Here is a 12857-nt window from a genome sequence, read left to right as displayed (position 1 = left end):
TCTCTCTCTCTCTCTCTCTCTCTCTCTCTCTCTCTCTCTCGTTTCTTTTTAGGGTTTAAGTTTCAGACACAGACACACAGTCGAGCTACGTGGATATCTAAAAATAGAAGTAAGCGTCATGTAAGTATATTTATTGTTTTCATTGACGTCTCTTGTTTGTTTATTCACATCTCCTTCTTGAGCCCCGTTCATTTATATAATCAGAAGTGTGTCAAAGGAGATTTTCCGACGAAGTGTCCAATTATATATATATATATATATATATATATATATATCCGTTAAATGAGTACAGAATCGAACGTTTATTTTCAGATAATGTAATTTCCTTATAATTTCATTGGTGTTTATTTTATCAGGATGAGCACTTATAACATGGTTAAGCAAGAATTTATCAAGAAATGGATAACTACTCTCCACATGTTAGATTGTTCTGTTGAACATCCCTTGAACGTAACCGAGAGGAAAAATGCGATAAAACTGTCATCGGATATAGCTATGGCAGCCGCTAGAAGCGGCTCTACTGTATGGAGCCGCGCTCTCATCTCTAGGAGCGGAAACAAGACGGCCAACAAACCTGTGGCTCGTCGAATACTAAAAAAAGCTAGAAATCGGTTGAAGAACCGTTGTCTCACTCTTAGGCGAAATGGAAATTTCACAGCAAAAAGTGGAGTGAGAAAACGTACGGAGTTGCTTAAGAGTCTTGTACCGGGAGGCGAGTTAATAAAAAACAAAGATTATTTGATAAGAGAGACACTTGATTACATCGTCTATCTCCGAGCGCAAGTGGACGTTATGCGAACCGTCGCAGCAGTAGATTCAGTAACCGGAAACTTAACGAACGATAACAAATAAATGTGCATGCGTTTCCGCACTCTTGTGCATATGAAGTAGCTAATGATTTAGATGAATGTCCATGTATGTACATATATAGGATAACACTATCTTATACTATCATATAACAAATTTCGAAATGTATTATCGAGTACTACTTACTACTGGTGTAAAATTAATATATGGGTTAATTTCATTAGAAGACCACTTGAATATTGATTGAGTTGTAACATTTTATTGTCTATGCAGTATGTACTGATGTAAATTTACGCTAAGTAAGGTTTTTGTGATACAATTAAACTTGTCAGAATTGTTTTTACAACTAATAAATATATTGCGCGTACATTTTGTCTACAGTATGTACTAATGTTAATTTTAAAGGAAACTCTTTTTTTTTCCAAGGAAACAAAGTAACAAACTCTCTCTTTTTTTGGTCTAACAAAAGAAAAAGTAATTAAGTCATATGTTAAAATTACGCAGAAATCTATTATCGTATTAAACCTAGCATATTATTGTTTTACAAACTAGAATTGATTTATAAAGCGAACATAATATGTAACTTAACTAATCAAGTGGTGCTAGTTTAATGGTTTCTGCTTAAAACAAGAGTGTTATCATGTTAGCCTACGATGAAGTCAATTTTTTTCAAAGCAAAATTATCTAATCACTCTGAAGTCTCATACTCTCATTGACTAATCGAATTGAATTCAGGTTTAGAATGGGCCGAGTGACACAAATAGTGGGCCAAACTGTGAAGCACAAGGATCACTAATGATTTGGGGTTATGATGTTTTTTGGTATTGTAAAAACAAAAACCGGTCAAGGTTGGCACAAGTGTACTCGAGTGATTTCTGATCGGCTAGTTAGATTCATTGACTCCAAACAAATTGCTATGAATGATGTTGACGACATTTCTTGCTATGCTTAACTTAGCACTAATCTTTTAACCTGTCATAGCCTTTTTTAAACTAATTTATAAGCTATGTTCTCTTTCTGTCGGTACAAAAACTCTTGGCAGTTGGCATTAATTTAAAGTGAGAGTAACATGGTCAAATGATAACATCTTTAATGAGCCATCATATCTGATTTCATAAACACACGATTTTGAGATTGAAAAAGACACTTAGAGCTTGACTGGTTCTCCCGCTAGCTCCCACAAACGCTGCGTTTGCGTTTGCGGGTGGTTGCTAGCGTTTGGGGCCAATCACACAAATCGCTCCCAATCGCTCCCAGTCGCTCCCAATCGCTCTCAACCGTTGAATTCCAAAAGCTGGTTCCCGCAAGCGTTTGCGGTTGCGGGCGTTTGCGTTTCAAAATTTTTTTTTTTTTTGAGAAAAAACTTGAAACAGATCAATGATAATGAAATATATTTTTTATATATTTTTTACCTAACTATTTTATTCATTAAGGATGAGAGAAAATGAAGTACGGATACGATTGAAAATATTAAAAAAATAAACAATTGGAAGAAAATAATATTTCAATTAACAATAACCCGGAAAACTTTATGTAAATTTAATGGCACATCACACATAAGTTCAAAAAAATCTAAATAAATATAACGTTTCATTAGAATTTTAAGAAAATAAGATTATTTGTGAAAAATAAAAACAAATCACGAGTGACTCTTCTCAACTCTCGTTTGATCATTACTACCGATGCAAATACTGCCCCACAGAACTTATTGAGTGTGTGAGATTTAAGAAAAAAGATCTACGATCTAAAACATATGTTTAGTCATTTATCAAATTACTTGATTAAAGTTTTGGTAAAAAGCCAAATGCATAAAGTAATAAGTATTTCATTATGAAATTTATTTATTTTTTTAATAACTATTTTAGTATTTTTAATGAATTTTAATTATAAATCAAGTTTAATAAAGTTTTTGATATTTTAAAACATTTATATAATTATATATCACATTTATTATGTTCCAACCGCTATTGCACCTGCTGGTCAACCAGTCGTAAACCTCCCGCAAACGCACCAATTTTAAACCGCTAAACCAGTCGTTCAAAACGCTTAATAACGCTTGAAACCGCAATCGCCCGCTTCCGCTATCTCCCGTAACCGCAACCGCAACCGCAGCGTTTGAACCAGTTAGACCCTTAAAGCCATGAAAGAAATTATTCTTAATTAAGAAAGTATGTAGCTAATAAGTTATTATTACTTAGTTAAAATATTTTTGATGAAAAGGAGAGTTATTTTAACCATATGGACTAATTAAAACTTGTCCTCTTCCTTTTCCGCGAAAGCTAAGACCAATTGCATGCTTGTGCATGATTATGCCCCTTATCTATATATACAATCTCGCTCTCCTGATTGATAACTACATTTGCAAATTTATGATCTTTTCCAATACAAATCACTTAGCATGTAGTATATGAAATCTATTCTTCTACAATCAGATCAATGTAGATAAGTTATAGGGCATTTTGCGTTTTCCAAAACATCTTACTTTTGTGGAAGGAAAAAAAAAATCATTTTTATAGTTCCTACATCAAATAAAATATTCGAATTTTGGGATAAAAATCCAGCTAGAAATCACTTATGAATGAGTGAAAAGTGTCAAAGAGGCCCAAATATATATATTTAAATATATGTGTGCTTAGCTTGAACCTATGGTTTTGATTTAAAGATAGATGAGAGAAAGAGATGAGAGGGTCCAATCCATTGTTGTCAATAATTTTGCTTCTATAATGGTTAACAAGTTAGCATCTATTTATGTATATTTCCTCATCAATCAATTAGTTATTATAGTTAGCTTAAATTCACATCACATCAAATCGTTTAATCTTTCCCAACAACAACACACAAAGTAGTTAGACTCTCAACGTAACATTATTGATATTTTCGAAGAAATCTGAACCAAAACAGTGTACCGAAGTTATTCATAGTTTGTTTGCTTAACTACTAATTTTTTCTTTACAAAACAAATTACTATATTTTCAACATTCGAAACCACAACTAAAAAATCCGACGTTGGATTTCATGCATCGACGCGAAATAATGGAATCCATTTTAGTTTTATTACTAAATCAGTAAAATATTAGTTGAATAAACTTGCAACTCTGCAGAATTTTGCAATCGATAATTTAATACAATATGCAATACAATGAGTACCACTGTAACCAATCAAACTCAAAAGTATTACTAATGATAAATCGACATTATTACAGATACCTAATTACCATTTTGACAGAAAGTTGAGTTACTAACCCCTCCATATCCTTTTAGATATACAAATAAATTGTGTAACGATAATCACTTTGATCATGGCCCAAATCATTCCCACCCATGGCAATGATGCTCTCCATCGAACCTTTTTTAAAAAATAATTCTAAGGTAGAACCCACACCAAAAATTATAATTAATCGCTTCCTTTTTTCATATCATTACATAAATATTTGATCAATCAACAAATTCTCAACGTCAAAATCTTTGAATCCAGAAAAAAAAAAAAACACAATGGAACTATCATTAGCATTGACGACAACAGAGCATAATCCATCGCCTTCAGAGGCACATCCAAACACTATGGACTTTCTGTCTCGCGAATGGTGTAATTTCGCTGTTCAATCGCTTCAGCCGGACCATATCCTCTACGATCGTTCCATTGTTCCCGTCGAGACATCAATCGCCAAGTTTCAAGGCGACTCGAGTCCTGTTTCTTGCGCTGTAAGTTACAGAGATTGTTTTATTTTTCATTTTTATAAGTGAATTCCTCTTCAACTAGTTTTGGTTAGGGTTTAATTTATAAAGATTTTGAAAGTAGATGATGGATAAGAGTATGAAGATGGACGATCCAGATTTTAAGCCCTCCTTGCCTTCCTGGCAAACCAGTGATGTGAAGGTAAACCATATTATGTTATCTTTTACAAATTAAGATCACAGTAACAGTTACAAATATATTTGTAAAAATAATATATTTGACATGTATACTTTGGGGGTTCTCATGTGATCTTTAAATGAACTGAATATTGTTTAAACATTAACAATTCATTTGATTTTCTTTTTAATTTTTAAAGTGGTTTTTAGGTTTATTTGATGCACATACGAAATGAGTAATTAATGAATATTTGATATATGATCTGAATGGTTCTACTGCTATTTATTGGAATTTTAGACATACGAACAAAAAAATGGAACATAATAGAATGACTTACATCTATTTGGCGAATAAAATTTAAAGAGACTAATAATAATATTGATCATATGTTTTGTTGAATGATGTGAACAGTCATGGATATGGATGCAACAAGCAATGCACCCGGAATTGAGCTATGATGGCTTTTTCCGCAAGAAACTTGTAAAAACCCTTTTAGCCTTTTGGTCTTCAAATCAGCTTGTATATTGGTTTTCTAAATCAAAACAATTATGGGATTTGCAGAAACTTCCATGGAAGATTACGCCGTCGATAAAGAAATGGTGGAAAGAGATAAAAGCGAAACGAAAGGAAGAAGTGAGGCTACAGAGAGCTGAAGTCCACGCTGCCGTGTCCTTGGCTGGTCTAGCCGCTGCTCTTGCCGCTGTAGCTTCCGAGAACGCCGGAAAAGATGGTGGTGGAAACGTTCGACCGAGCACGAGAGAGACTGCTGTGGCATCTGCGGCGGCTGTAGTGGCAGCGCAGTGTGCGCAGATGGCGGAGACAATGGGAGCAAACAGAGATCAACTCAGCACAATGATTGGTTCCGCCATGACCGGAACAAGTGTTAGTGAGATACTCACTCTCACTGCCTCAGCAACAACTTGTAAGAAGAAGATAAAGCTTTTGATTATTTTTGTTTTATAAAAGGAATGCTCTGTTTCTGAGACATTGGTGTTTGGTAAAATAAGCATTGAGAGGTGCTGCGACGCTGAAAGCAAGAAGAGGTTGCAAGATAAATAGATTGAACGGCTCTGCGCCTGTGTTGCCTATTGAAGACTCTTCTTACTTGCCTCCTGAATTCGACAAGAACTCATCCATACTTGCTAAAGGAACCGATCTCTTCGTTGAAACACCAGATGGTATATAAAATTAAAATCCTCTGTTTTTCTTGTTTAAATCCTCTGTTTCGTGGAGAAACTAAAGTGATCGTTGGGTTGAAACAGGGGATTTCAAGGCTAGGACAGTGTCTATGGTCTTAAACAAAGATGGACAGGTCTAAACGTGGCTCTAATCACTCATTACTCTTTAACTAATTACGTCTACTAATTGGTGATCTTGGGTTTGTTATTCACAGGTGATTCTTAAAATGAAGAAGCATAACCTACTCAGGACTAAGAAACTAAGTATACAGCTAGCTTCTCAATATTTTTTTTTGTTTTAGCTAACTTAACCTTCAAGCTATGATTTTAAAACATTTAGTATTGTGTTTTTGTTGTGTGTTAAGGTATTGTGACGAATGTTCATGTGGAACTTTACAAGGATTCGGATAGCGAAGACAACAACATAGAGGACACTTGTTATCTCATTGTCCTGAGGACGAACAGAGGAGCTATCAAACTAGACATGGCGGATGATTACAGTCGTTACAAGACATGGGTCACAACGATCCAACACATGCTCACTCTCTCTTCTTCCTCTTTACGTACAAATTACGATCTCACTTTCTACAACAAGAACTGAAATTTTCATCTGTTCTTGTTCATCCTTTTTTATTATGTAATTTTACTTTTCTTTGCCATATTTTATTTATCTCCTCCTCTGTTTCTTATGTATCTCTCTCGTTTGATCTAATAATGTAATGCATAACAACTTGAGAACTTACGTTCTTTTAGACCCCACATACATCAGCTATCTTTCTAAGTAAAGTAACCTGAGACTTGAGAAGCATAACATGTTCGATTGACTTGCGAAACAAGGCTTCCTCGTCCTCGATCTCTTCACAGCCTGGTACAATCTTTCGAAGGATCCGGAGGTTTCTTTGCGTGTAAGTTTCGCGAAACTTGGAGTTCTCTTTTCGTCCCTTGCGACGACGATGCTTGAGCTTCTGGCACTTCACCATCTTCATCACTTGTTTCACTCCGGGATTAGATACAAAGCCATATATATAGAGAGACATTGAGGATGGAACCAATATGGAAGAAAACAAGTTGTCTGTAAAATGTTTTGACAGAGAAAAGGAGACAAGGAACCCATATCAAGGCCATAACCACTGAACCTGTCTCTGCCAATCCATCCTTGCAATGTCTAATATTCAATGTATCTGTTTTTGTGGTCCTCCTTTCTTATACGTCTTGCATACTTTATGCCATTATTGTTGTTTAAATTTCAGAATTTGTTCGCTTGGGGTTTGGTTCTACTAATACGTGTATTATATATGAGTCAATGGAAAAATAAATTGGGCCGAGGGGTTACAAGAATGCAACTTCAAGTTTACCCAATTAAGCCCGTTTTCTTTTACCAATTGAAAGCAGCAAGTACAGAAAAACGTTTCTCCAAAATTCTTAAGAAACTTGAAGCCTACGTCATGTCAGATAAGAGGGTTCGCATAGGAAGAAGAATCTGAAATCTTCTGTCGCTCCCGAACAGATCAAAACACGATTCTTCTCGTAAAAGAAGGGCTGTTAGTATCCAAAGTCACCAACAAAACAATCATGCTCCCCCCGCCGTGAACATCATTGAAGCCGCTCATTTTCACCACAAACCTAAACGATTGAGAACAAATCTTTCACCATTCTCTGGCTTAGCGATTCATCGCTTTCACCCGATATGTGTCACCTGAATCGACATCATCTAAACCGGATAACTTGAGCTGCGAATAGGAGTTTTGGGGCTCTCACCATCAGATTCATCATTCATGAGCAAGAACAATATGGGAAGACGAAGGCGTGAGGGCAAGGAGGAGGTTGTCCCTGCAGAGAGGACATGTTGAGTTTGTGAGGAGCCACGTATCGATGCGCTTAACGTGGAACGCATGGTTGCATCTACGACAAACGGCGCAATCAAAGAGTTTGTGTCTAAGACCAATCATGGTCATGCAATTAAACAAGGGCACATTTATCTATCGCTTTCTTCAATAAAGGCTATGCTTTGTAAGCTCTTATCTAATTGATTGAATGAATGAAGTGATATCTTTGCACAAAAACAAAAAATAATAACAAAGAAATGTTACAGATAGTTTAGCAACTCCAAAGCAAATATATATATATAAAACAAAAAAGAGGAAAAAAAACTCTTGTTCAACGTCAGACATTTGGGATGAACCATCGAGCATCAAAGAACTTGCTAGTGTAAGACATAAATGGCTCCACCTTGCGCGTAGCGAGATTGAAAATAAAAATGTGATCGGTGCCAAAACTACGACCACTAAAATAGATAGAGTCAGGTTTGATCCCTTGAATATCTTTGGCGGGGACAGTGATTCCAAGGTCGAAGATCAAAGCCTGGTCGCCCAAAGAAGCCATATGATCCCAATTTTCGGTGGCATGGTTCATCTTGTAGACGTAGAAGCTGTTGATGTCGCAGCATCTGACCATAAGAACCTCTCCGGATGTAGTAACAGCAATCCTTGTGGCAGATATATAGGAATGGGAAGACAAGCAACGAGGAGGAACGCAGGCATATGGACGAGAAGTGACAGGGAGAGGAGAGTCTCCAGAGAAATCGTAGATCTCAATGAAGCAAACCAGAGTATAGATGTAGAGCAAGTGGCCTTTGTATACAAGGTCGTCCACCCCAGTACTGAGATAAGGAAACATCCTCCAAAATTCGTCTCCTTTCTTGGAGTAGATAGGACAAGGCATACGCGACCAAAACACAAAGTAATCTTTGCTTCTCTCGTCTACCCATAACACTGCTTTTTCCTTGTAGCCTATCAATGGTGATTCAGAGGAGTCGTCGCTTTTGAGGGAGTCCAAAGGAGGTAGATTGATCCTCTCGCGGGTTAAGGGATTTAGAATGTAGAGCTTTGTTTGATGGTGGACAAACATGAGGAGCCAGCTTCCACAAGCGGCGATACACCGACTTTGCGTAAACTCCACGCCAAGATTTCGACTTCTGTAAACCAAACTTTTATCCAAAGGGTTTACCAGACGACAAGAATTCCTGTAAGATCTCTCGTAAGGGAAGAGGATCAGCCACCCACGGGATTCGATTATGTTTTCGAGAAGTTTCTCTTGAAGCAGAACGCCATGCAGAGCAAACAGCCTTAGCTCGATCGAAGTCGATGGGGTTCAAACGCTCAAACACCATCTGAAGCAAATTCTGACAAAGATTCGACCAGTTTTCAGCTTTTTCCTCTACTTTTTGTCGCTTAGGGTTAGGGTACGGCGTGCATTTTTTACTTCTTCCTTGCTGAAATTGGCTCCGGTGATGGCTTTCCAATTCCCTTGGTGCTTTTGATCCGCCTTCCGGTGGAGGTCGCGAAGAGATTCTCGATTTATTAAATCAAAAGCTGCCTTCCAATAAATTAAAACTAATAGCTTAAATAGAAAAAGGGCAAAGCCGATCAGCCCTAACCTAGAAATTTGATATTTAATTTGAATTAGTAGTTCGCTTCTTTTTTTTCTTTCTTTTCTAACCGAACTAAATCAATTCAAACAATCAAATCAAATTTGAAAAATAAACAAAAATATTTACCCTACTTAAATGTCTCTTATTTGACTATTACCACTAAACCAATCAACATGTTCAGTTATTCATATATTGGTGTTTTTGATATATGATAAAGTTGACTTTCTCTTAGTTCTGTTTTATAAGACGATAAGAATTAGGATCTATGCATGAACAAAATTGGTGTGCTTGGAGAGCACTCCTCATTAATCATCTTCCCTACTTATCTCGTTAGCCATCATGGATATGGATGCTACTAGAATCGAGATATGATTTCCTACTTATCAACAATTTTTTTCTCTTTTCTGATTTGAAAATTGACATTCTTGGTTTGTAAAATCAAAAACAATATGGGGCTGTAGAAACTTCTATGGAATATTACACACAAAAAAAAACAATCTCGGTTGGTGTTATAGGATATTTCTACTATGATCACTGCAAATAATATCAAAAACAATTCTGAGTTTGTTAAAAAAATTGAAGTGGTAGAGGCTATTTAGGTTCTTGAGGGTGAAGACAATCCATGAAACAAAGTCAAGAGAACTGTCTAAGTCTCCCCAGAGATGAGAAACAAATGCACATGTATACACTTTATTTCTTAGATATTTGTTTTATGAATCATAATAGGAAAACAAATTTTTTTTTTATGTTCTACGGCTTTTAACTATATAAAAGAGCACACTAAAAATATACAAAACATCTAAAACTCAAAATCTCTCAATTAACGGACATATGTTGATTTTTATTATTGTTAAGCTAAATCATTATGGTCTATTAAATCGTTCAATCTAAATTATAGTCTAACTAGGATATATCCCGTGCTTAAAGTACGGGTCAACATTTTTTAAAAATATTATAATATAATAATAAAAATTATTGTTTTTTTTTAATTATTTTGTTTGAGATAATATTTATTTTTAATTGTTATGTAAATCTATTAGTCTATTGAATACTAATTATTTTAGAATATTATAATATTTTATTTTTGACGTATTATTACAGTTTTATATTGTTTATTTGTTGTATTTGCATCATATTTTGTGAAATATAAAATAGTAATTTTAATATTATAATTGTGAGTAAATAAAAATTATTAATTTATCATCTATATAAATTTAGTTTTACCAACCCGCCAATGTAAAAATTAAAACACACATTTTCATACATTGAGTAATATATCTTCGTTTTAAAAAATTCAAATCACAACATATGCAGAAAAAATATGCATTTTATTAATTATAAGTATTATATGAAAGTTCTAAACAATTTGTAAATAAAATAAAATAAAGATGATAGGAGAATCATAATTTGAAATCTTAACAAAATCTTCGAATTTAGTTATTAAAAATAATTGTATTGTATACTTGGATATAAAATCTTAGTTTTTAAAATTCTGATTGGTTTATATATTTAAAAAAATTAGTAATTTCGTCCATAATTTATTAGAGAGAGAAAATATCTTTTTAGATTTTTTAATATTTGATATGTGAGTTTTTTTTATTTTTAATTTAATTATATTTATTTAAATTAGTTAATTAAGCTTAATTAATTTAGTCTAATGGCAATTGAATGTAATTTTTTACACATTTTAAGGTTAGTTTCATATTTGTACTTCTCAATTAATATAGTAGGATATAGTATAAATCATTACGTTCATTCTACACATATGTTGAGTTTTATAATTGTTAAGTTAAATTATCATGGTCTATTTAATCGTTCAATCTAAATCATAGTCTGATATGACCCAAAACTATCTTATTATATAAAGTTGGGTTTTGAAAGTTAGTCATTAACAAGATTTTGACATGTGTCAATTTATCAATCTCAGATTTTTGACATGTGTAAAAGTTAATATTTAATAGGAGAACTATGATTACAACAAAAATAAATTATTTTGTTTTAAAAATATTAATAATGTAAAAAGATAATTATCAAAAATTACAGATTTTATAAAAAAAATACAAAGGTTTTTTAAATAATAATAAGGAGATTATATATATATATATATATTTCATAAAATTCGAAATTATAATATTATTTACTTATTTTAATTTTAAATTATTAATTTTACAAAAAAAAGGATTAAGGATATTATACAGATAATTATTAATTCTAAAATTTTGTAAATACTCACTTTTATATAAAGATATACCATCTCATAATTAAATAATTTATTCAAAAACACTGTTTTTAATTTTATTTAATTAGAATTTTTTTTTAATGGGAAGTTAATTTTTTCTTATTCTTTTAAACCAAATTTTTCTCCTACTTTCTCCTTTTTCAGATGGGAAATGGTAAGATTAATATGTTAACCCAAGAAAAATATTAATAAATGCATCTTTTTTTCCTAATACTGTATTTTAAAATTTATTGTAATATTTTTAGATTATTTTATTTAACTTATATTTTCATCTTTGAATTATTTAAGATTCATATATTACCGTGTTTATAATATTCTATTGTTTCTTTAATTATGTCAAATTATTTGTTTTAATTTCTCAACCTTGATTGGTAGGTCATAAAGCCTTTCTTATTTTGCAAACATAAATGTTATTATTATTCATTCAATCCCAAAGGGAGATAACGAGTAGAAGCTCATCAACCTAATGGATGGATAAAATAGGCTAATCAAACACAAGTTTACAACAAACATATATAGATAGATCATTGTTGATAGATCCATATGAGCTCAAAGACTGTGACATCCTGATTTGCGGAAAAGGTATAAAAGAATTGATTTAGCCACATATATCACCAAAATGCACTTATTTTTTTGGTCAAGGATCCTGAGAGAACTTTATGATTGGTGACCTTACTGGAAGTGATTGTCGGAACTGTGCGAGTGAGGACAAAACACAAGAAAATATCATTTGTAGATTTGTAGGGTCGGTAAACAAGTTTTTAAAGTCTCTCTGACATAACAAACCGGCCATTAAATATGGGTGGGTCCATGGGCCGGGAAAGATATAGGGCACACTTAGGAAGGCGGGCCTATGGACTGAGAGTGGACATGGGCTCACTAAGCAAGGTGGCGGTTGAGGCGTTACAGAGAGAAAGCAACATCATGGTGTGTCAAAGACACTTCCACGAATACATTGGGAAATTTAACATTAGTTACTATCAAAAGATTTTGTGATGTCAACATTTTTTTTTTACTTTCATTAGTTGTCGGAACAAGCCATTTTGAGATAGCAAGAAAATGTGAACATATTCTCTCTACACAGGAGGAGGGCAGAGCCAAGGTTCTTTCTATAGTGGAGAAGGTTGCACACAAGGTTATCTTCCCTAGGGAGGAAGGTGGAGGAGGTTGGACGCAATGTTATCTCTCCAAGGGAGGAAGGCGGAGCCAAGGTTTTCTCTATGGTGGAGGAAGTGAGACGCAAGGTTCTCTCTATAAGGGATGAGGGCGGAGCCGAGGTTTTCTCCATGGTGGTCATACATTATTGTGATGGTACATAATTGATTAGTATATTATGTAATATATTTTTTA

The 12857-nt window shown here is 33.8% G+C and overlaps 4 protein-coding genes across 5 annotated transcripts; 2 read left to right on the top strand and 2 right to left on the bottom strand.

Annotated features, from left to right (window-relative positions):
- LOC104734812 (transcription factor IBH1-like) lies at positions 7 to 1185 on the top strand. Of its 2 annotated transcripts, none has more exons than XM_010454475.2 (2): positions 7 to 109; positions 357 to 1185. In XM_010454475.2, the coding sequence occupies exon 2, from the start codon at positions 358 to 360 to the stop codon at positions 850 to 852; it is 495 nt and encodes a 164-aa protein (XP_010452777.1). In that variant the 5' UTR covers positions 7 to 109; position 357; the 3' UTR covers positions 853 to 1185. The 2 variants fall into 2 exon arrangements, with proteins under 2 accessions (XP_010452777.1, XP_010452769.1); XM_010454467.2 differs by having other exon boundaries at positions 7 to 120.
- LOC104734804 (VAN3-binding protein-like) lies at positions 4300 to 6578 on the top strand. Its single transcript, XM_010454455.2, has 8 exons — positions 4300 to 4509; positions 4607 to 4684; positions 5072 to 5140; positions 5222 to 5582; positions 5668 to 5838; positions 5923 to 5972; positions 6054 to 6102; positions 6204 to 6578. The coding sequence occupies exons 1-8, from the start codon at positions 4300 to 4302 to the stop codon at positions 6437 to 6439; spliced, it is 1224 nt and encodes a 407-aa protein (XP_010452757.1). The 3' UTR covers positions 6440 to 6578.
- On the bottom strand, positions 6541 to 6962 carry LOC109127487. Its single transcript, XM_019232326.1, has one exon. It carries the CDS (start codon positions 6873 to 6875, stop codon positions 6588 to 6590), a length of 288 nt encoding a protein of 95 aa, XP_019087871.1. The 5' UTR covers positions 6876 to 6962; the 3' UTR covers positions 6541 to 6587.
- Positions 7608 to 8559, bottom strand: LOC104756251 (F-box protein At2g05970-like). The gene is made up of 2 exons (XM_010478813.2): positions 8008 to 8559; positions 7608 to 7817 (listed from the first exon to the last, which is right to left on the bottom strand). The coding sequence occupies exons 1-2, from the start codon at positions 8557 to 8559 to the stop codon at positions 7608 to 7610; spliced, it is 762 nt and encodes a 253-aa protein (XP_010477115.2).

This window comes from Camelina sativa, chromosome 2, assembly GCF_000633955.1.
Source record: "Camelina sativa cultivar DH55 chromosome 2, Cs, whole genome shotgun sequence".
Lineage (NCBI taxonomy): Eukaryota > Viridiplantae > Streptophyta > Magnoliopsida > Brassicales > Brassicaceae > Camelina > Camelina sativa.
The sequence above is the reverse complement of the archived record's forward strand: the minus strand, read 5'-3'. Positions and strand labels throughout refer to the sequence as shown.

Bases quoted from the DNA above. Each gene is read 5' to 3' on its own strand.
- LOC104734804 (XM_010454455.2), top strand. From the start codon at position 4,300: ATGGAACTATCATTAGCATTGACGACAACAGAGCATAATCCATCGCCT. The intron at 5,141-5,221 runs GTAAAAACCCTT...TGGGATTTGCAG, and splicing joins GCTTTTTCCGCAAGAAACTT to AAACTTCCATGGAAGATTAC. The intron at 5,839-5,922 runs GTATATAAAATT...GGGTTGAAACAG, and splicing joins CTTCGTTGAAACACCAGATG to GGGATTTCAAGGCTAGGACA.
- LOC109127487 (XM_019232326.1), bottom strand. From the start codon at position 6,875: ATGTCTCTCTATATATATGGCTTTGTATCTAATCCCGGAGTGAAACAA.
- LOC104756251 (XM_010478813.2), bottom strand. From the start codon at position 8,559: ATGCCTTGTCCTATCTACTCCAAGAAAGGAGACGAATTTTGGAGGATG. The intron at 7,818-8,007 runs GTCTGACGTTGA...AGAAAGCGATAG, and splicing joins CTCGATGGTTCATCCCAAAT to ATAAATGTGCCCTTGTTTAA.